Raw genomic sequence first — 21,177 nt, 5'->3', positions numbered from 1 at the left:
CATGTAGATTGTAAGAATGGGTTTCATATCGAGCACTAAGATGTCCATTTAACGGGCCCGTAGTCACTGAACACTATTACTTTGTAGCGGATTTGCACCTCATCAGCAGCGCGTGGAGTTTTTCGGGTTTTCATTCTTTCTTTTTTGACTGTAGCTAACATTTCTCTATGATGTTGGATGTGTATTTGGATCGAATCTGAGCAAACCTCGCGAATTTTTCATGAAATTAGTGGGGAGTACGTTCCGGATGTGTCGAACCTCGTCTTTGATTATTTGCCCCCCCCCACTGTGGGTCTGGACGAGCCTGGCATAGTGCCCATAGAAACAGACAAAAATGGAAAAAAAACAAACTCGTGACATTGCTATAGTCAAAAATTCTAACTTTATATTTATGAAGTAAATTAAAAATAATCCCTTTTTAATAAAGAAATGAAAAAGTTGCTGTTAAATACGAATAAAGTTTTTAGTGTGAACGATTGGGGCATATTCCACTATTTAATAACAAATCAATATAGATATAATTATCAATATACTATTAAACAATGAGTAATGTATCCTCCTTAGACTTAAACCCCAAATTATTCATTTTTCTCCACTGGTTTCTTAACGACGATGAACTCTTATTTCCAAACATACGTTTCAATGGAATTTGGTAGCTTCTCAGCAAAAATGCTTAAGTCTTAGACATGTTTGTTGTGAGATGTTCTCATAACTTGATATCTTAAGTGTCGATCTGTGCTACAATAATTCAGATTCCATTCGAATCATCTTAGTTCCTCATAGTAAACAAGAATGGGAGCTAGTTTCTCAATCGTTTACCTCTATCGGGTCTCACTGTAGGGTAAGACCAGCCACTATACAATTGGTGTCATTTTTTTTCATTTTTGTTTCTAAGAGAGCACTAAGAAAAACTTTTAAATCATATTTATGAGTGTTTGGCCAGAAATTCAATAGGGATGACCATCTGGCCGAGGAACACTGAATCGAATCCGGGCGAGTAACCCAGCAGTAACACCAAAGGCTTCAGAAATAACAACATTAGATAAATCCATTGAACACGACCATTGAAGTTTTCCGGATGGATCTAATATTTAAATGGGGGCCAGTTTCAATGTGGCACAGAGCGATTTGCCAGAGATGTAACAAATGGCTCGTGTGTTATGTTGTATCATTCCATAAAACTAAATTCCAAGAATATTTATGGGCGGTTATATCTGATCCCATCACTCACCATCAGGCCTTTTCCATTGCCAGCCAAGCAGAACTCACGATGGGCACGCAAGAAAGCCCTCTCGGTGCTTACAGGAAACCAATTAAAACGAGTAAAATAATAATAATAAAAATAAATTCCAATCTCTCATATAAGGGAATAAATGATTTCATCATATTTACAAAATAAAATAAAACTGCTTTAAAATTGTAATCAAAACACGTAAACAATAAAGAACACGTAACAATAACATCATTGATGAAATAAACAAAAAAATATGAAAAAATTTATATAAACCGGATAAAAGCGGATCGTTTACGCGTTTTACTTTTTTTAATATTCGTAAATATTGCAAAAGTAAACTTTTGTAATACTGAAATTGCGCGTGTTTCGCTACGTGTACTTTAAACCTTACTTAACAGTTTCGCTCATACAAGAATTCGCATTGTTCTGAGTTGGAGAAAAGAAGGTAAATGAATTTTTCCATAACTTTATGTGATCCCGCTAAAATTTAATTTTCGTACCAGTTAACTTGTAATATTTAAAGTAAAATTAATCATTTTATTGTTTTCTTTTAAGTTCAATGGCCGAAGAAACTGAACAACAGGATGACAAAAGCAAAGACACTGTCATAGAAATACCTAATGGAAATTCGATGATAGCAGAAATACCTGTAAGAATTTTATAATATTTTGTATTTATTTTAATATTAAATTATATGGATATTTACTTTTCATTTTTCATCATCGAATATATCGTAGTCTGTTCCTATATTTCATTAATTGTGACACAGGAAAAATGTTATACTCCTAAAACTGTCATCTTTAGATTTAGCTTTAAGCTATGGCATCCTGTGCAGTTACTTTTTTTTTAACTCTTTCCGCCTTGTGGGCACTGAGGGTCTCTTTTAGTAGGCCCATTATGGGTTCGGCCAAGCCCATAATGGGGCGACCGGGTGGTGAGGGACGGGGCCCGACATATCCGAACGGATCACCCTCCAAAAAATCCCTGGGGATTATTCGACCCAGTTCGGATTTCATCCCGGTTCCCCAGAGCGGTAGGCTGCCACCTTGACCGCTCGTCCATCCGGTCGTCTCCTATGGGCCCCCAATTTTTGTGGGTCCCTTTGTCAAGGACCCACAAAAATTGACTTATCATCGTAAATTTTTACCACATTTTCATTAACAATGAGCACTTATCGTGTAGTAAAAAGTAGTTAATATTAATAATATAATAATATATAGTATTATTTATATATATAATATAATATATATATATATATATATATATATATAAATTTTTGTGGGTCCTTGATATATATATATATATAATATAGTATTAATATAGTATTATTTGTATTAACAAAAAATGGGACCCCATCGGACTTCAATAAGCCGTAGGCCCCGAAAAACCTAAATCCGCCCCTGCCTATGTCAACATACTATATGAAAAAATACTGATTGGCTTCTAACTGTAAAACCTAACTCTTGGCCCACCTCGTACCTTATAGGCTTGGAGATGAATAGAGGATAAATTGTTCGGAAAAGAGAACATTACTGATGTGTTTGAACACAGGGAGGACTTTCAAGTCAAGTCAAATGGTTTAGTTTTGTCTAATGGAATTTGACAACACGAAGGCGATTTGACAAAGGAGACACCACCCAGAAAGATTTCTTATGGGGAAACTGGCTTTTATTTAGGTATTAGAAGAGAAACCCGAAAACTTCACGCACGTGTCCAGCACCAATATTCAGTAGTGAGTCAAAGTCAGAAGAGAGAAGGCCCACCAATGGCCAAGCGGTCTTTGTATCCTGAACACTGGTAGTTTGGTCGTGTATTCGCGCCTCGCTCGGACGGGCTGGCCACGTTCAGTTTTCCGGGTTTTCTCTACGTCTGTAATGCCTAAATAGGGGCCAGTTACCCTTAAAAACACCTCCCGGAAGCCATCCCCCTGGAAAGATTGCCCAAGTGTCGCGTTGCCATAGCTTAACAAACAGAAGGGAGAATTTTATTTCCCTTTAGATGTTATATAGTAAACTAATCTCTTTATTTAGACACTTTCTGTCTTGTGAACACTAACAGGCCCTTTTCCAAGCCCATCGTGGATCATGTCAGGCTTACAATGAAGCGGCCGAGTGGTGAGGGATGGGGCCCGACACAAGTAGGATAGATCACTTCCAAAAAATGCTCCGACTTCTATGGCCGCGCGGTTAAGGCATCAACCTATTGCTTTTAGTGTGCCTAGGATAGAATGATCCCAGGTATCCTAAAAGCAATAGGCTGACGCCTTAACCGCTTCGGTCGTCTGGCTTGTCGACCTTTTCTTTGTGGCATTACATTTATAAAATGTTTTAAATAATGTAGAAGCATTTTGCTTAATGCCCAGCATCATAAATATAATCGTTTTTGTAATTTGCTATTATTAATTGGTAATCATTCATATACTTCTATAAATAGATAACATATGCTATTCACGTGTCTTGTACTTTTGAGTTTAGACAATAATAAGTAATCTTGTCAAATTACCGAAATGAAATGGCATCGATTGATAGATTGATTAGTTGCGAGAGTTCTCACTAATTAATGAATTAATCAGTTACGCTTGTTACGCCAGTTTGGCCGACGATGCAGTCAACTAACGTGAGTGATCGTCCATAGCTTACGTAACTCTATTGCTGCTCTTTTCACCCTAGCTCCGTAAACGTTCCGTAATGTTGCATATACCCATCTCTATAATTAAGTAACGCATATCCTCGATATATAGACTCCCTTAATTGTACTAAGGAATAATATACAGCACAGAGTACCAAACGTAGTACATTATTTTATTAATTACATATATAGCGTATAAAGTAGTGCTATAAACAATACAGTTCGCTATGTAACACTTCAGAAACAAAACTTAATCATTCTGTTACGCATGAATTGATAAGAGCATCTCTGATTGTTATCACTGGAGTTCCATCAAAGATCTTAGTATTACGTAACGTCTTTATAAAACCCTCTCCTTGTAATACATCATATCGATTATCTGCATGCCCACCACTCAAATCTGTATTACGTAATTTGTGGACAGCCCTAAAGAAAAATGAGATACGACACATTTGACCCATAGTAATGAAAAATTATGAAAGTTCTTCGTTACTGATTCTTATACCCCTAAAACGGAGTTACTATATAGTATCCAAAAAAGTGGATACTATTTTCACTTTAAAAAACATCTTCCTCTATTCAAACATTTCTCCTTTTCAGAATAATTTATCTTCATTTGTAAAGTTTTATCTAGTAAGACTACCCTGGGGCACTTAGAGATATATCTAACCATGTTCATCACAACACCGCCAAGCCCACAATGAGAGGTTGTGAGAAATGAGGCCCAAAATATCTGAGACCGATTGTCCATAAACAATCTCTGAGGTTTCCGACCCAAATTTGAGCCCGAGTCCCCTACAATAGGCTGAAGCCTTTATCACTTTGGCCATCCAATTATAAGAGCGTTGGATTTGAACCTGGATCTGCACGGCGATAAGCTGCTACCTTCCTAATTGTGCGCGCTGTAATTATATAAAAAGATATCTTAATGCTAGTAATCCTCGCTTAATACGCTTTTAATTCTCGATTTAACGCTGTTTATTAATTGTGAACGACTTTCATACTGCGCGCCACTTGTGAAAATGAAGAATTTGCTTAACAGGTTAATTGTAATATTTACTCGCAACATATTACGTATAAGGTTACTATTACTCTACTTTTAAAAACGTGTGTACTGTGTAAATATTCATGTTTATAGTAAAATATTATTTAGGTTTTTTAACGATTTGCAATAATATATTGCAATAATATTTTTATATCGTTGCAATATACTATTGTGCAAGTAATCGTACACTTTATTGACGTTCTGTTAAATTATTTTACTATTTACGATATTTCAGTTTTAATTAAATATATATATATTATTTTTATTGAATATTTTGGAAATTCAAAATGAATAATAGGTCTTTTAATTACGATACACAGAGTAACGCATTCGAAAAAACACCGCCATATTTAATCCTTTTTATTATGTATCGTTCAAGATCTTTAATTTAAAATATTTATTAATTTATAAACCTTATCCGATAGAATTGCAAAAATTAATCTTTTCTAGTATAAAATATCCGAATATCTAGGCTACAATAAGTGGATTAGTAACAACTTGACTAAATATGGCAAACTGTCGGCTCAAAGAACGGAAACCATTTCAATGTCTGTGCGATATTTTCATACGCTCAACATTAACAACATATAATTAAATTGCTCTTTACCATCTTCCTCTTCCTCTTTGTTTATTATGGCTATAACATTCAGCTCCAATACCTTTAATTGGTTTCATAAGTCGTGTGATACTGCAGTTTGAATAATTCAATCATACAATGGACAATCATACCCGTTTGTCAGTTCTGGTATTAATATTTTAATTGGAACATGAGGATTAAAATAATTTAAAATTTTTGACACTTCAATTTTTAATATATTTAAAAATATTTAAGGCCCTATAAATGCCATTCACGCTTGAAACCTGCCTGTAGGTCCATCTGTTACTCCAGGGCAATGATTCCAGGTACCTATTTTAGCAACAACGATGATATTTCATACTTAACAGAAGGATTTCATTAAAACATTACAAACGAAATTTATTATATATTTCGAGAGTAATAAAAACATTCTGAATAATTTCTAAATGTAAGTGACATTGTTCATTTCTTAGTTTACTTCAAATTTCACAATATTATTATGAGAAGTAAAAATTATTATAATTACTATCATAACAGTTTGTTAAAAATTATAGAATCGTCACTTTTTGCTTCAGCTACCAGTGGCCGAGTAGATAAACCACTAAACACTTAAACACTGGTAGTTAGTTGTGGGTTCGTGCCTCAACGGGCTGGCCTCGTAGAGTATTTCCGGTTGTTTTTACGTTCTAATACTTGAATAACGTCAATCCTGAAAAAAGGCATTCCTCATTAGCATGTGTTGCATTGCTTTATCCCATTTATCCTATAACCCTTTTTGCTTCAAGCGAAGTGAATAAAACTGACCGTGGTTTCGCGCCTTACCAGCGTGCTGGCCGCTTGAAGATTTTATCATATATTTTTCACATATCTAAAACTAAATAGGGATAAATATCCTACAGAAGGCGCGTGTTGTGTTGCCCTATCCCATCAATCAAACCCTACTAAGTGATATATGAAAACACGCTGATAGATCAGTCTTGTCGCTATGATAGGACCAGGGTCAAATCCAGGTGTACATTTTCATTTGTGCCATCAACCTCTAAGACTTCAACTACCGATTATGCTTCACTCACAGCCCCAAATATTGTCAGTATTTTGCCAGTTGAATCCCGATACTGCCATCATTTTGTCAGTTGAAACCACAGAAATTCCAAACACTCTGCTTGTTGAAGTCCCAGAGACTGCCAAAGGATTCCATATTATGTTGGTTTCTAAATCTGGTTGTAGAAACTTGCGACTGCCTCATCAGGTAAATGGGATGCTGGGCATGTCAATTTTCTTTTCTTAATGTTTAGTTTACATTGCTACAACGAACCTATCAGGCTAGTTGACCTTCCCATAGTATATGCATCCTGGAAATAAGATGTTTAAATGCTGCATCCTCGGATTAAACATGGTTTTTCCGTATTGGAGTATTAATATCGGCACCCTCACGTTAAATTTATGGAGATGAACTTTTAAAAACGATATTTTTTTCAATTTAGGAAACAAAAATAGCAATAACCGAAGAAAACAGGTTGTCAATAGAAGAACCCGAAAGGGACGATCAAGGAGATTTCATAACCAGAATAGGAAATCGAATACGTAAATGGAAAAACAAAAACAAAAAATGGATCAAATATGTGACCATGGCCATAATTTTTGCGTTGTACAACACTTATTTAGGTTTCGCAATCAATTTGACTTGGAACGATCCTCCCAAATGGAACAAAGGGGTTCGCTCCTTGCTTCTCTTCACAATTTTTGTGTATTTTATGATTCTGTATTACACCTTTCTTAAAAAATACGTAATTAAACCAACACTTTACGGATTCTACAACATTAAATGTGTAAATACTGTACTGAATTGGAAATACTTCCCATGGTGAGTAATTCAAATAGAATAAGACAAAAGTCTAATGTATTCCTCCAATTTATATTTATAAACGATTAATTTATGGTGATTCCAAGTGGCAAGTAGATAGGTATGCAAACCAATAGCATAGTGTTTCATTTTAAACGGTTTATTCTGTTGGTTCGCTTACTTACTACATATGAATCCATAAGGGTGAAACTATGCAGACACGAATCTAGTAGCGAGCAGGAAGTGAGAGTGACATAGCTCTCGCAATAGTAAACCATACACAAGCGAGATTTCTGGCTTTAGCAAATATCTGAGAAAGTTTGATATTTATCGTTGAATACTGCGCCTGTGCACAGGGGTAGAAAATGGCGGCAGATTTGCTGTAAAAGAAAAATTAATTAATATCGTTTATTCTCACCCTAGAATATTGACAAACGTCTTCGTGATCAAAGGAATCAAAACACTTTAATGCCAAAATGGAATCAAATAACGGAAGTGACCCAATTAGACAATAGCGAACATGTGACATCATCATCTCCATGACACTTTCTCGCGTGAGTGTGGTCGTACGAGGGTAATCCAGAAAGTAAGGTCTCCTATTTTTTTGAAATACTAAGAAGCTGGTGTGACATGGGTATACAAAAACTACCACAGCACCTACAAAAAAGCATCGACGGAAGTGACGACTATGTAGAAAAATAGATAAATGTTGAAGCGTTTAAAATGATGTAAACATTACTGAAATTATACCGTTTTTTTTTTTTTTTTTTTTGTATTTTTAAAAACATAGATGACCTTACTTTTGAGATTACCCTCGTACCAGACTCGATACATATATTGGTCTCTCAACTACCGATAGCTGTAATGCTATGAAAATGGAGTAATAAATATTTCTTCCACTTCGAGCTCTGTAATCGCTTTGCGTCATAAGTTTGGCTCCAGCACAGAGAGAATCGGCTGTAAACATTCGAAATTCTTTTAAAGATGAAGCTTTTCTCGTTTTTAACTCAGATATTGCTTTTGTCTTTTTAAAAGACTATTTGTAAATACTATTTTAATTCGATTTTGAACATTGTTAATTCATAAATGTCGCTAATATTTATAATTCAATTAATATAATTCAGATAATGAGTTACAGATTGACAAATAAAATAAATAGCGACGTTGCGGACGAAGTTTTCATTTCTAAATCGTGAACGTCGAACGTCACAAGGTAGCGGCGCCCGACGTTCGACGTTAACGTCTTAGAGATGAAAACTTCGTCCGCAATCTCGCTATTGTGAAATTCGGGGTATTGTTTTTCTCTTATTTTTGTAAAAAGCCGAGTTATAAGAAACTTTACTTTATTTCCTCCGTTTTCCACGAAATTAGAAAACAAGAGACGTGCAACAAAACCCTCCCTTTCTCGCTGACCTGAGAAAGTTCACACAATAATCATGACAATTAATTGCGAGGTTGCGGCCGAAATTTTCAACGCGAAAACGAGAACGTCGGACGTTCAGCGCCACCTTCCTGTAAGCCTAGAAGTTTGACAATCGCGTTCGGAACGTCGAGCATGATTCCACTGACGTTCCAAACGCCATTGTCAAACTTTTAGGCTTACAGGAAGGCGGCGCTGATTCGTCCGACGTTCTCGTTTTCGCATTGAAAACTTCGGCCGCAGCCTCGCTAATTGTTGACGTGTGAAAACGTCGAAACTTAAACGATTTCTCGGTGTAAATCTGACAACAAGTCAAATTCCCACCGCCCTAACCGGCCATCAATGACACATTTGAAGTGTCCTCATTAGAAAACATGAGGTCACATGGATCTAATTCCCATACCTGATGGGGATATAATGGCCGCACACCCGATCTTCGGGGCAGAACTCCCCAGAAAGAGCCTTAGACTGCGGCACGTTTCGCCATACTCCCGACGGATCTACAACGAAGGGCGGACACTCTTTCAGAGGCGTCTGTTAATTTGTAAGAGAATCGGACCGCTGAACGAGGATATTGTATCCCTAGAATCTATTTAAGTTATCCTTTAGTATTTCTATTCATTTGTAACCGTTTTACTTTATATTAAATACTTGTTGAATTTTCACTATGGATGTTGTCTCGTGTATTGCCGACACATCGAAGACCTCGCTAACCTCCCGCTCGCATTACCTAGAAGAAGAACACCATCCGTTGACCCTGTGGGTGGGACTTACAGTCCTGACGCCGATCAAATAAGTTAACCCTTGCGCCTGAACCCTCGACTTCTCATACTATTATAAGATGACAAGAACTGAAACATATTCTCGCTCGCTCGCGTCTGCATAATCGCATCCTAATAAATAATGTATTACAGTAAGAAATGTATTTTTATTTAAAATTTACGTTAATATTTTATTATAATTGATTAAATTTGTATAATTAATAATATACTTTCGTATTGCTTAAATAATCTAATCAAAGTTTTAAATTTTTTATATACAGTGCATTGTATATACGAACTCTGCCATCTATTTGCAACGTTGAACATTAATATTTGTTTTTTTTAAATTCTTTTATTTCGTTTTTATAGTTTATTATCTAAAAATTCGTTTATTTTTAATAAATTACTTTTTATTAAATTAATTTTAAAAACTATAATTTATATTTTATTAGTTACCTCATTTCAAAAGTTGTCAAACGTCATTAAATATCACGTGATATTTCGAAAATTAATTAGGCCTATATAAAAATTTAATGGTTTAATTTACGTAATTTATAGATAAAATGACATTCTATTAAATTCGTTTTGAAAAACATTTATAATAAGATTCGTCATCATATTTTTTAATGACAAATTTTAATCTTTTTTTAGAAATTTGATCGTCTGTTACAGTGACGTCAAACAAAATTATTTCATTTTTTACGAAATAATAAACAATTTATATTAAAACGTAATTTTATAATTTAAAATCTAAATTAAGCAATTATTAAACATTTGGTTATCGATCGTAATTTTTGTATATTAATTTTAAAAAATAATGACGTCAACTCGTTATGTAATTTGAAATATTTTAAAATTTAACAAATAAATTAATTAGCTTAATCTTTACGAATTCGTTATTTTATTATATAATTTTGTTTATAACATCTATACAATATGAATATTTAAAATATTGTAATAATTTACAAAATAGTTTAAAATATAATATTATAATAATTGTATTAAAAATTATACTTTTAATTTATTACAGTAGAGAGTCGTTAATCGGAATCAATTGAGGACTGGGGTTGTTCAGATTAGTGATTTGTTCCGATTACCGATTATCTACGAAAAAAATACGTTAACCTGTCGGATGTTCAAATTTTTCTCCGTTGCGTGTCGCTTCGTGTTGAATTTTCGTCGATTTTAAGCCTAACGAAAATTTTTATAATAATAATCGAGGCTATCGTATTGTTAAAAATTATTTCTTCATTTTGTACAGACAAAATAAATATATTGAAAAATATAAAAACATGAAAATTATACTTTAGAAGCAAATTTAGTATCAAAAACGTTCGATTCAGCACGACACAGTCCGACTGAAAATCGTTCCGATTACCGGCGATTCCGAATTACCGGGGTTCCGATTAACGACTCTCTACTGTATTACTTATTTCAACGTAGTAATTAATAATTTGTATAAATTAATTAAAACTTTTCTTTTAAATTGAAAAAATATATATATATATATTAAATAAAAATTAAATACAGCTTACGATAAGGGGCCGTCCATCAATTACGTAAGGGCGATTTCGGCCATTCTAGACCCCCACCCACCCCTGTGTAAGAAATCGTAATATTTTCTTTGATCCCCTTCCCTATCTTACGTAATATTTAGAATTTATAGAAAGATTTTAACAAAAAACAATGTTTTTATGAAACCCTAAAAACCTTAGGTCCAAAATGTATAATTATTAATTAGTTAATTAATATGTATTATTACTTATAAAAGACTTGTGAACAAATTTAATGAATTCGAATGAACAATTTATTTTAAGAACTTTATTTTTTAATTACAGTCAAACCTGTTTTTATGCGGGGGATAGGGGCCGCATAAAAAAAATCTCACGAAACTTCACGAATGGCTGTAAATAATAGTTTCCGCGACACAATTAAAAAATATTTTTTTATGCGGTCAACAGGGACCGCATAAAAAAAGTCTCACATAGAAAATAACTCGAAACCGTACGAAATAGAATTTATTGACAACAGATGTCAGCACTTGACTGCATCGTCTGGTCTATCGTCTGTTTTACATATTTTTGTCCAGGTGGTGTTTCGTTGACTTAAAAAGTAAATTATTTCATTTTTCGCATATTCATGCAATAATATTACTATAATAAGTGCATTTATGCTATAATAAGTTTATTTAGCTATAATAAGTCAACGTAAGACATGACGAATCGCACGAGACTAGTCGCCAACTATACCACACAAATTAAAAATTCGCATTAAAAAAATCGCACAAATAAAAATCGCACATAAAAAGAGCGCATAAAAACAGGTTTGACTGTATTAGCAAACTTTTTATTATTATTATCATTAATCAACGTCATAATATTCATTTTTATATTAATTTTAATTTTCACAAAAAGATGCAAAACACTGACAGATCAACCAGCTATTGCATGTGTAAACAGAAACGTCATCTATATATATAAAAACGAATGTATGTCTGTCTGTGTGTGTGTCTGTGTGTCTGTCCTTCATGCATTACCACACTATTTATCCGATTGCCATGAAACTTTGGGAAGTTGTTTAATACACTCCCGCGAAGGTTTGTGGCATATGTGAAGACCACTATTTCCCCCCTTTCAAAAATATATTTATATATGAATTAAGGCTTTCATGTCCAACAGATGGCGCTAACTTCTGACAACCTAAGTTGGCTTTTCTGTGAGGCATTATGCTTTTCTGTTAGAATGGACTAAAGCAGATCATTTTCTATCTATCTATATAAAGAAAGTATAACGTTTGTTTGTTCCTACCGATTCCTTTTGAATTTTGACACAACGTTGCATTCGAATACGCAAGTGTTTGTATATAATATACACGTCTAAATTCCCCCTACTGGGGAGAGATGGACAGGATTAAGGCTTACCGTGAAGAACTCGGCTTCTATTATACTATTTTACATGCGGTTTTTTGCGTTTTTGATTGCATTTTAATAGGTTGCGTCAACAGAATATACACTAAAAAGGGATTTTTCGATATTCCCTTGCGGAGGAGAGGGACAGGATTAAGGCTTACCGTAAAAAACTTGGCTTCTATTATACTATTTTACATGCGGTTTTTTGCGTTTTTGATTGCATTTTAATAGGTTGCGTCAACAGAATATACACTAAAAATGGATTTTTCGATATTTCCCTGCGGGGGAGAGGGACAGGATTAAGGCTCACTGTAAAGAACTCGACTTTTATTATACTATTTTAGATGCGTGTTTGATTGCGTTTTAATAGGGTACGTCAAGAGAATGTACACTAAGAAGGGATTTTTTGAAATTCCCCCCACGGGGGAGGCGTTATACATTTATAATAGATACATTTTGAGCCACAGCAACGCGTGGCCGGGTCTGCTAGTACAAAATAAAACAAGAGAGAATAGAAAGAAACCACATTTTGTCGCCATATTGATTACATCTTGGCCAAGGCCAAGAAAATAAACCACTGTACATTTTATCATAAAGCTTGTAAAACTCTATATAATGGAGCAATACAGCCTCTAGCTGGGATCATGTAACTGGTAAAAATTAGTAGCAAGTAAATGACTCTCTCTTCAAAGACAGTTTGCCATCAGAATAGCAAAGTGCTGCAGAACTGTTTCTACTAATGCCTCTCTGATTCTAGCGGAGCTCCATTCCTTTGCTATGTATTGTAGAAAAGGTTCTAAACTACTACATTAGAACTACAAACATCAAGGTTCAACAACGGGCTCTACTCCTATCTGAGGCTATTTATATGCTATCACATTGCCCTACTATCTCTGATCGTCACCCTGTAAACAAGGTTATCCCCAGGGTACATTTGGTGTCATCTGCTTCTTCCGCGGATAACGATGCAGACATTAATATCTACACAGATGGGTCTTCATGTCGGCCCAAGTATCTGTATCTTCCTCCAAACTGACATATTTTGCCCGAAATATGTTAGAAGGTACAGATACCTCCAAATACCTCCATCTAACAAGCTGAAGAAGATGCTATCAAGCTGTAGGCCACTTAACTACCAAACAAAACTCTGTCTATCAACATTTACAGTGACTCTCAGTCTGTCCTAAAAGCTCTATTAAATCCCAATTGCAATAGCAATAAAATCGCATATACCCAGCACCATATTAAAAATCTTGTTAATAAGATAGCTTTTATATTCGTTCCTGGCCATACTGGCGTACTAGAAAATGAAAAAGCCGACTTTGAGGCTAAGTCAAGTGCGAAGGAAACTGACTTGGACTACACTCACATCCCTCTCTCACGTAGCAGCCTTAAAAATGTGGCAACGTTTTACAAAAGTGAAATCAACAATTGTTGAGCAGTAGGAGTGGTGCACTTATTCTAATTAAAAAAAGAAGAGAGAAACCGTTACACGGCCTTTCTCCCATGGTAGAGCGTGAGTCTGCTACCGTTATTATTGTAACACGTCACACGAGATGGCGTTAGTGCAACGAGCGTTCTTAATAGAAACTGTCAAATTGAAGCCAAATTCAAAACTCCACCACTCAACGAGATCAAAAAATAAAAATAAGAATATTTTGTAAGACGAGATCTATTACACCCCTACTCCTGAGTAAGAATCGTAAGAAATCCTTAACCTCCACCCACCCAAAATACCTTACGTAATTTATGGACGGCTCTAATCGGAAGTAGAGGAAGTAGTTCCGTGTTATGGCGTCAGAGGGCAATGTGATTGTGGAATATGCTAAGTGTTGCCATGATTGTAATGTATTAATATAAATCAAAATGTCGTAAATTTTTGTTTTACTTTCATATTTTTAAATGTGGAAGATTATGTAATATTATATGTTCGAGATAGTTTGATAGACTTTTATAGTTCATTATATTGCATTAATGATTTTGATAGCACTGTATATTAAAAATACAAGTACAATGACCTCAACATGCCAAGTCTATGTAAATACGAGATCTGTTAAATGGGGCAAACACTACACGATTTGCTGGCTTACCATTGTTGGCACGAGTTTGATGCCGGACAATGTTTGTGGACAGAGTGAACACTGGGCTACATTTTCCTTTATCAATCACTCGTGATGTAGCTTTTCCGAACAAAAATATCAATAGATGCTTCCATCAAGACACATTCGCTGATTGTCGGTAGTAACAAGTTATTCTGTTCTCCAAACTTATTTCGAGATTTTGATCACTGGAGACCCTGTTATTCAGTCATACCCACTTAGGATTTCCCCTAAATTTAAGATGAAATCGGCAAAATGGAGAGGAAAATTTAGGGGAACTTGTTTCATTTTCTAGGGAGAAATTCCGTTAGTGTTAAAGGAATTTCAGGTTTATTTAGTGGGTTTCCACAGAAGGTTGGCAACACTGATCATATTATGATACATCACGTGAACGTGTGTCGCTATTAGGAGTCAATCCAGTTTATGAAAGATTGAACTAATTGAATTAACACTTCATATTTTTATTTTAAAGGTTAATATGGGTATTAATAGTATTAGGGCTGACAATATTCCTTATTATTGATTCAGCAAATAATCGTTATCGTCTACTTTCCTTCTCCGGTTTGTTTGTTTTGATCCTTTTCGGATACTTATTTTCGGCACATAGAAAACACGTAAGTCAATACTTCATCTTACATTATTTACGTTCCATATGCTCTATAATTAACCTTATATGTGTAATATATTTAGATAATATGGAGGCAGACTCTATGGGGATGCCTTCTCCAGTTTATCTTTGGATTGATGGTTCTGAGATGGGAACCTGGAAGACAATTTCTGGAAACTTTTGCAGATAAAGTTGACGTCTTTCTGGGTTATACCGATTACGGTTCCAAGTTTGTCTTCGATTATCTGGCTACTGGTGAATTAAAAGATTTGCCAAAACAAAATACTATATTTGCTTTTAAGGTAAGACTTTTGATTGATGCCGACACTTTATTGAAAAAATTAATGTTTTCGATTACCTTCAGTGACCAACATCGGGTTACAAATTTAAAATAAATTACATTAATAAATGTATAATAAGACCAAAATACAATTTTTTGATTAAAATTACAAAAAGTGTACACAAAGTTAAGCCGTCAGTTCAAATACAGGTTTGAATACACACACTTTTTTGCCTATGTGTGTTAGGTGTTGCTATGATCACTGCGGTGAAAGATCATTTCTTAGTGCCGGTCGACTATCACTAATCCGGCATTAATTTGAAATTTCGCGTATCGTTCCACCAACCCCTCGCTACTGGGGATGTTCAACGTTAGCTGTTGGGTGTATCAGCAAATCACTTATCTGGCACTCTAAAGGTTCCAACAGGATAGGTTACCCCATTCTTCTATGTCCCGTTCTGCTGCAAGTGATGCTATATTACTTTCAACAGAGAAGGACGTCATTAGGAAGATCTGTTTTCTTCAGCTCTAGAGTTGTAGTTAGCATTATATTCTTAAGTTTTGTTGATACGTGCCATTGCTGTGTTGAAAGTTTCTAAAAGTTAAGAAAGAAAGTACTTGGTGAAACTCGTTTGGTTTCGTCGAAATTAAAGTTATTATGTTTGTGTATGAGCGACAACACGCAAATACTTCGTAAGTTGTTATCAGCATTAGCGATTAATTAAGATGTTATGATTATGATTACAAATAAACATACAAATCAGTTATTGAACAAAAGTAGAATTTCTGACGATTTCAGGCTAGTGTGCAGGTAGTCATCAATTAAAACTGCATTTTTTTCTTATTTTCGTATTACATTGCACGTGGCTTTTCTTTTCGTTTAAGAATAAAATTAGTCTAATATGGCTTCAGCACAAGTGGATTATATATAGTTTGTCTAAAATTATACCTATTATGGACAAGGCATAACCCAAAATGGGAGCTTGCCCGGTAGTAGTAGGAGTTACTAGATTGTCTGGGATTCTTGGTCTTCAAGAGACTAAATGGCCTTAAGAATTTTCCAAACCGAAGCAAAATAATAAACCCAGAGTGAAACTTTTAGAAGTCAGTACAGAGGAACCAGAATCCATTCTATGACTGCCTAGTTACACAATGATGATAAGGAAAAGGGCTCTTATCTTAATTTTTGTCTCATTCTGCTCTACGTGAAGAGTGCCTATTTTCATATCCATTCTATAAAGAATGTTCTTTGACTTTTTTATTTCAAATTATTTTAATGTAGTGAGTTTGTTTTCATATGTTTGTGTTTAATCAGTTCGATTATCATAATGAAAAGTATGCGATTCATTTCACCCCATGTGAAATTGAATTTGATACATTTCACCCCAATGTAAGAGTGATATTATTACTCCCAATAAACTTAGGTGCTTGCGAATTATGGTATTTTGATCAATAGTTGTCATACTTTTTTACAGTGCAATTAATATATTTCCATCTTATAGTTTTTATAACAAGTGATTTTGCTGAAAACGATCCAATTCACCTCCACTTACTATAAACTAATTGACAAAAAAGTTAATCCTCAGATAGAATTTTCCGATTATTGTAAAGCTCCACATACAGCTATGTCTAAGAAAGGTGTGTAAAGTTATTACAATTGTGATCAGATTGCACGCCTGTATGACATTAGAGTGCTTCAAAACAGTCATTTCGGTATCCTATACAAACGCTCGCAATAGCTTACTGTGTTTGGTATTATTAATGTCACTGTTGTTTGAAGGTCTTCGAACACCAGGAAAATACTCAACTGTCCTGGATACACATGGCAATGCCTAACAGCATGGCCATGTGTATCCAGGGACAGGAGATCCTACAAAATTACAAACTGTACCATTGTTCCACACGAAATTGCTCCTTTGATATTATAATCACTTATTACCATAGTCATTAACTTCCTATTAGCAAGGCCGTCCCTAGAGTTTTTTTGCGCCCTAGGCAGATTTTTGACGCCACAACCAGCATCAGTTAAAGAGCAGCCTGCGTGCTCTTTAACTGATGCTGTATGTGGCATCCCTAAATTTTTTTGCTCCCTACGTGACTGCCTTGTGTGCATATAGCTCGGGCAGGCCCTGTACAGTTTATGATGCTTTCGAATAAATCATAAAGACGATTTAACAATATATGGAAAAATCAACTACCATAAATTTGATTATAATTGTAATTATATTTAAAATTCTTCAGGTGCTACCTGTAGTCCTGTTTTTCAGTTTCTTCACTTCTATCTTGTATTACTATGGAATTATGCAGATTTTGGTACTTAAAGTCGGATGGTTTCTTCATAAGACGATTAAAACTACAGCTTGTGAATCGGTGACAGCATCTGCAAACATTTTCTTAGGATTGGTATATCATTGATTCATTTACAGAAACATTTTTCGTTCAAATGTAGGAGTAATTTGACTTATTTTTAGATTGAAACACCTTTGCTAATCAAACCATTTATTGCATGTATGACTAAATCAGAAATTCATGCAGTTATGACCGGTGGATTTGCAACGATAGCGGGAGGAGTTATGGCAGCTTATATTAGTTTTGGTGTAAGTGAATATTTTAATTTAATTTTTTTAAAATTATGTTTAATGCCATTTTATCGTTAATTTATCACTTTTCCAACTTCAGGTGAATGCAACTCACTTGTTATCAGCTTCAGTGATGTCGGCTCCTGCAGCATTGTCGTTCGCGAAATTATTTTATCCTGAAACTGAAGAAACTAAAACTTCTATCAAGCATATTAAAGTGGAAAAGGGGTATGAAAATGGTTCATTTACGTTACTACTACTATATGTTGATTGTGGAGTCGATTCTATACATAATTTTTATTTTTATTTTTTAGAACCGAAAAAAACGTTCTTGAAGCTGCAGTTAATGGTGTAACGTCAGCCGTTAATATAGTAGTAAACATGGCTGTAAATATGATTGCCTTCTTGGCATTCGTTAATTTTTTGGATGGAACAATATCGTGGTTTGGTAGTTTACTCGGATACGATTACATCAACTTTGATGTGAGTTAAATCACTTCTTTAACACATTTTAAATAAATACAGACAAGTTTCTCTATTCAGAACACTCTGTAGCTGTAACCAATAAGCGAATTGACTCAAAAAATTTGTATACACACTATGCAAAAGATGGGAAAAAGGATTTTGCAAAAAGAAAAATTACTTCAAAAACTTCCGCTAGGGGGCGTTTTACCTGAAAGTACAGGCAACTAAACAACAAAGACACAATGAAAACGTATTTATTCATTCAGTAAGCGATGTGTCTTCTGAAGAAACTGCTGATGTCAGGAATATGTGCTCCTTGTTCGGGTATAAAATTTGAAGGTTGTGTTTACAGTTGACCACAACTGCTCTTTGGTGTTGTTTCACATGCGCAGTGTAATACGATCCTTTAGGTGTGCCAAGTTGCAATATTTTCATGATAAACCATATTTGCCAAAGCACCCCTATTGAAATTTAAAAAAAAAAAAAATTCTTTTCTGCATCCTTCGCGTAGTCTGTATACAAATTTTGGTACCAATCCGCTTATTGGTTACAGCTACGAAGTGCTCTGAATATGGAAACTTTAATTATTGCCATCCTGTGTAATAACTTTTTTTTGTGGGGGGCAATTTTCAGTGGATTGTTTCTAAGAGCTTTATTCCCATATCAGTTGTAATGGGAATCGAATGGAAAGATGCAGAACAAGTAGCTAACTTAGTAGGAATTAAAACTATAGTTAACGAATTTGTAGCATATCAGAAGTTAGGAGAGTTAAAGAAGGCAAATAAAATATCTGTAAGTTTTTATACAGTAAATTTATGGTATAATTTAATAAATTTACGTTATATTCTTGTAATTTTAACACTTCAGAAACGATCAGAATACATAGCAACGTATGCCCTCTGCGGGTTTTCAAATATTAGCGCAATAGGCATACAAATGGGTGCTCTAATTGCCATTGCAGAAAATAAGAAGTCCGATATAGCTGTTGTTTCAGTGCGTGCCCTAATCGCTGGTGCAATCTCATGTTTCATGACAGCGTGTATAGCTGGTATGTTCCATTTTATGTACTAATTTCATAAATTTTAATTAAAAGATAACTTTTACTTATTTTCTTTCCAGGTTCACTCATATAAACTTAATCGCTAAATCACTTATTTTAAAAAATAAGGATTTAATCAAGACCTGTAAACGTTTTTGTGTTATATTATTAAATGTGTTTGTAAAATACTTTAATGTTAGTTGATTAAAATAATTTGAAGTTTTTTTGTGTGTGTTGGTGTACATGAAAATCAAATGTTTGCCTGTTTTTTCCTTTAATGCATAGAGATTCCCCTTCACAGTGTAAAGTTATATGAAGCTTTATGTTTTCCACAATATGTAATTTTACATGTAAATTAAATTATATAAAAATGTATATAACTTATGCATTTTTGCATAATGTTCAGAGTGAAGTTATGCATAATTTTATACACTCTACAATTTGAAATTAGGCATAGTGTTAACGCACCCTTTAACGGAGTGATATATTCATAAAGTGTGACGTTTTACATAAAACAAACTCATAAAAGAAGTATCCAACGTTATACCCAGAGACATTAGGGACGTACCCCCTTTTCGTCTTACCTAATTCGCAAGGAAACTCCAAATAACAAACAAAAGAAAATTTATGACTTCTAGCATATTCTGCAAATATAATGAACGATATTTGTTTATTTTCTCATGCAACTATTTTTATGTACAATGGAATCCGGTTATTATAATCACGGATAATGTAATCAATTGGCTATTGTTACCATAATCAGTCGGTCCCAAAACACTATATAAAATTAGTAAAAAAAATAATCCGCTCATTGTAATCAAACTCCGGTTATTGTTATCAAAAGTTGAAAGTCTGAAAGTGATATAATAAGCTGATTCCACTGTAGTTATTTCTTTTCATATGCCAAAATCACATTCCTTGTTTTCAAGGCCAAGTTATTCCCGAGTGCAACCAGAGCCATCCACAGTGCTACATCGGATCCAACATTGAATCATACAATTTGAAACTTTTTGCATAATGTACCATGCCCTTTTTAGAGCTTGCACCTCTCTATTTTACAGTTTACCACAGGTTAAGTAATGTAATTTATATATGTTTACCACAGGTGATTTCCTGTATACCTTAAAGATACAAGTCAAAATCCATCTACAGCATATAGTTATACATAGTTTTATATACTCTATAGCATATATTATATCGATTTTCAGGAAATATGTGTTAAAATTATACTTAAACTTTTAACATTTTTATAAATTTTATTACAGTAAAACAAATTTGGGAAATAAAACAACTAAAAATACCTTTTTAAGGTAACAGCTCGATAGAATATTTTAAAAATTGAAACGTGTCATGGCTAATGTATATTCTAACAATAAACTAAAATTTTAAGCGTCATTCACTAATCACACGTACAAAATTAATTCAAAGAAATAAATTTATTTTCGTAAATATTTTCAACGGTTTTTAAATTCTATTCATGCTTTGTCATTCCACAGGAACAAACAAAAAATACCCCCCCCCCTCGAGTAGGTCATCAAATGATTAAAGTACGAGTATAACGAACACTTTCTACGTATTCATTAATTCGTGTTAATCACTAAATCTTTATTTACAAGTGCTTTTATGACTCATTTAGAGTCATGCTGACTCATACGTTTAACGGTTTATTCTTAAACAGCGAAATTGAGGGTA

At 34.2% G+C, this 21,177-nt stretch overlaps 1 protein-coding gene across 1 annotated transcript; it reads left to right on the top strand.

Moving 5' to 3' along the window:
* Positions 1-1,569: 1,569 nt before the first annotated feature.
* On the top strand, positions 1,570-19,702 carry LOC136987797 (solute carrier family 28 member 3-like). Its single transcript, XM_067285559.1, has 12 exons — positions 1,570-1,679; positions 1,790-1,883; positions 6,969-7,348; positions 14,988-15,129; positions 15,206-15,424; positions 17,644-17,805; positions 17,874-17,999; positions 18,082-18,209; positions 18,296-18,464; positions 19,080-19,238; positions 19,314-19,494; positions 19,566-19,702. Exons 2-12 carry the CDS (start codon positions 1,794-1,796, stop codon positions 19,577-19,579), a joined length of 1,770 nt encoding a protein of 589 aa, XP_067141660.1. The 5' UTR covers positions 1,570-1,679; positions 1,790-1,793; the 3' UTR covers positions 19,580-19,702.
* The last annotated feature ends 1,475 nt before the right edge of the window (positions 19,703-21,177 follow it).

Source organism: Centruroides vittatus, unplaced genomic scaffold, assembly GCF_030686945.1.
Source record: "Centruroides vittatus isolate TY-2023 unplaced genomic scaffold, ASM3068694v2 scaffold_2707, whole genome shotgun sequence".
NCBI classification, from domain to species: Eukaryota; Metazoa; Arthropoda; class Arachnida; order Scorpiones; family Buthidae; genus Centruroides; species Centruroides vittatus.
The sequence above is the reverse complement of the archived record's forward strand: the minus strand, read 5'-3'. Positions and strand labels throughout refer to the sequence as shown.

Bases quoted from the DNA above. Each gene is read 5' to 3' on its own strand.
- LOC136987797 (XM_067285559.1), top strand. From the start codon at position 1,794: ATGGCCGAAGAAACTGAACAACAGGATGACAAAAGCAAAGACACTGTC. The intron at 7,349-14,987 runs GTGAGTAATTCA...TTTATTTTAAAG, and splicing joins AATTGGAAATACTTCCCATG to GTTAATATGGGTATTAATAG. The intron at 18,000-18,081 runs GTAAGTGAATAT...TTCCAACTTCAG, and splicing joins CAGCTTATATTAGTTTTGGT to GTGAATGCAACTCACTTGTT.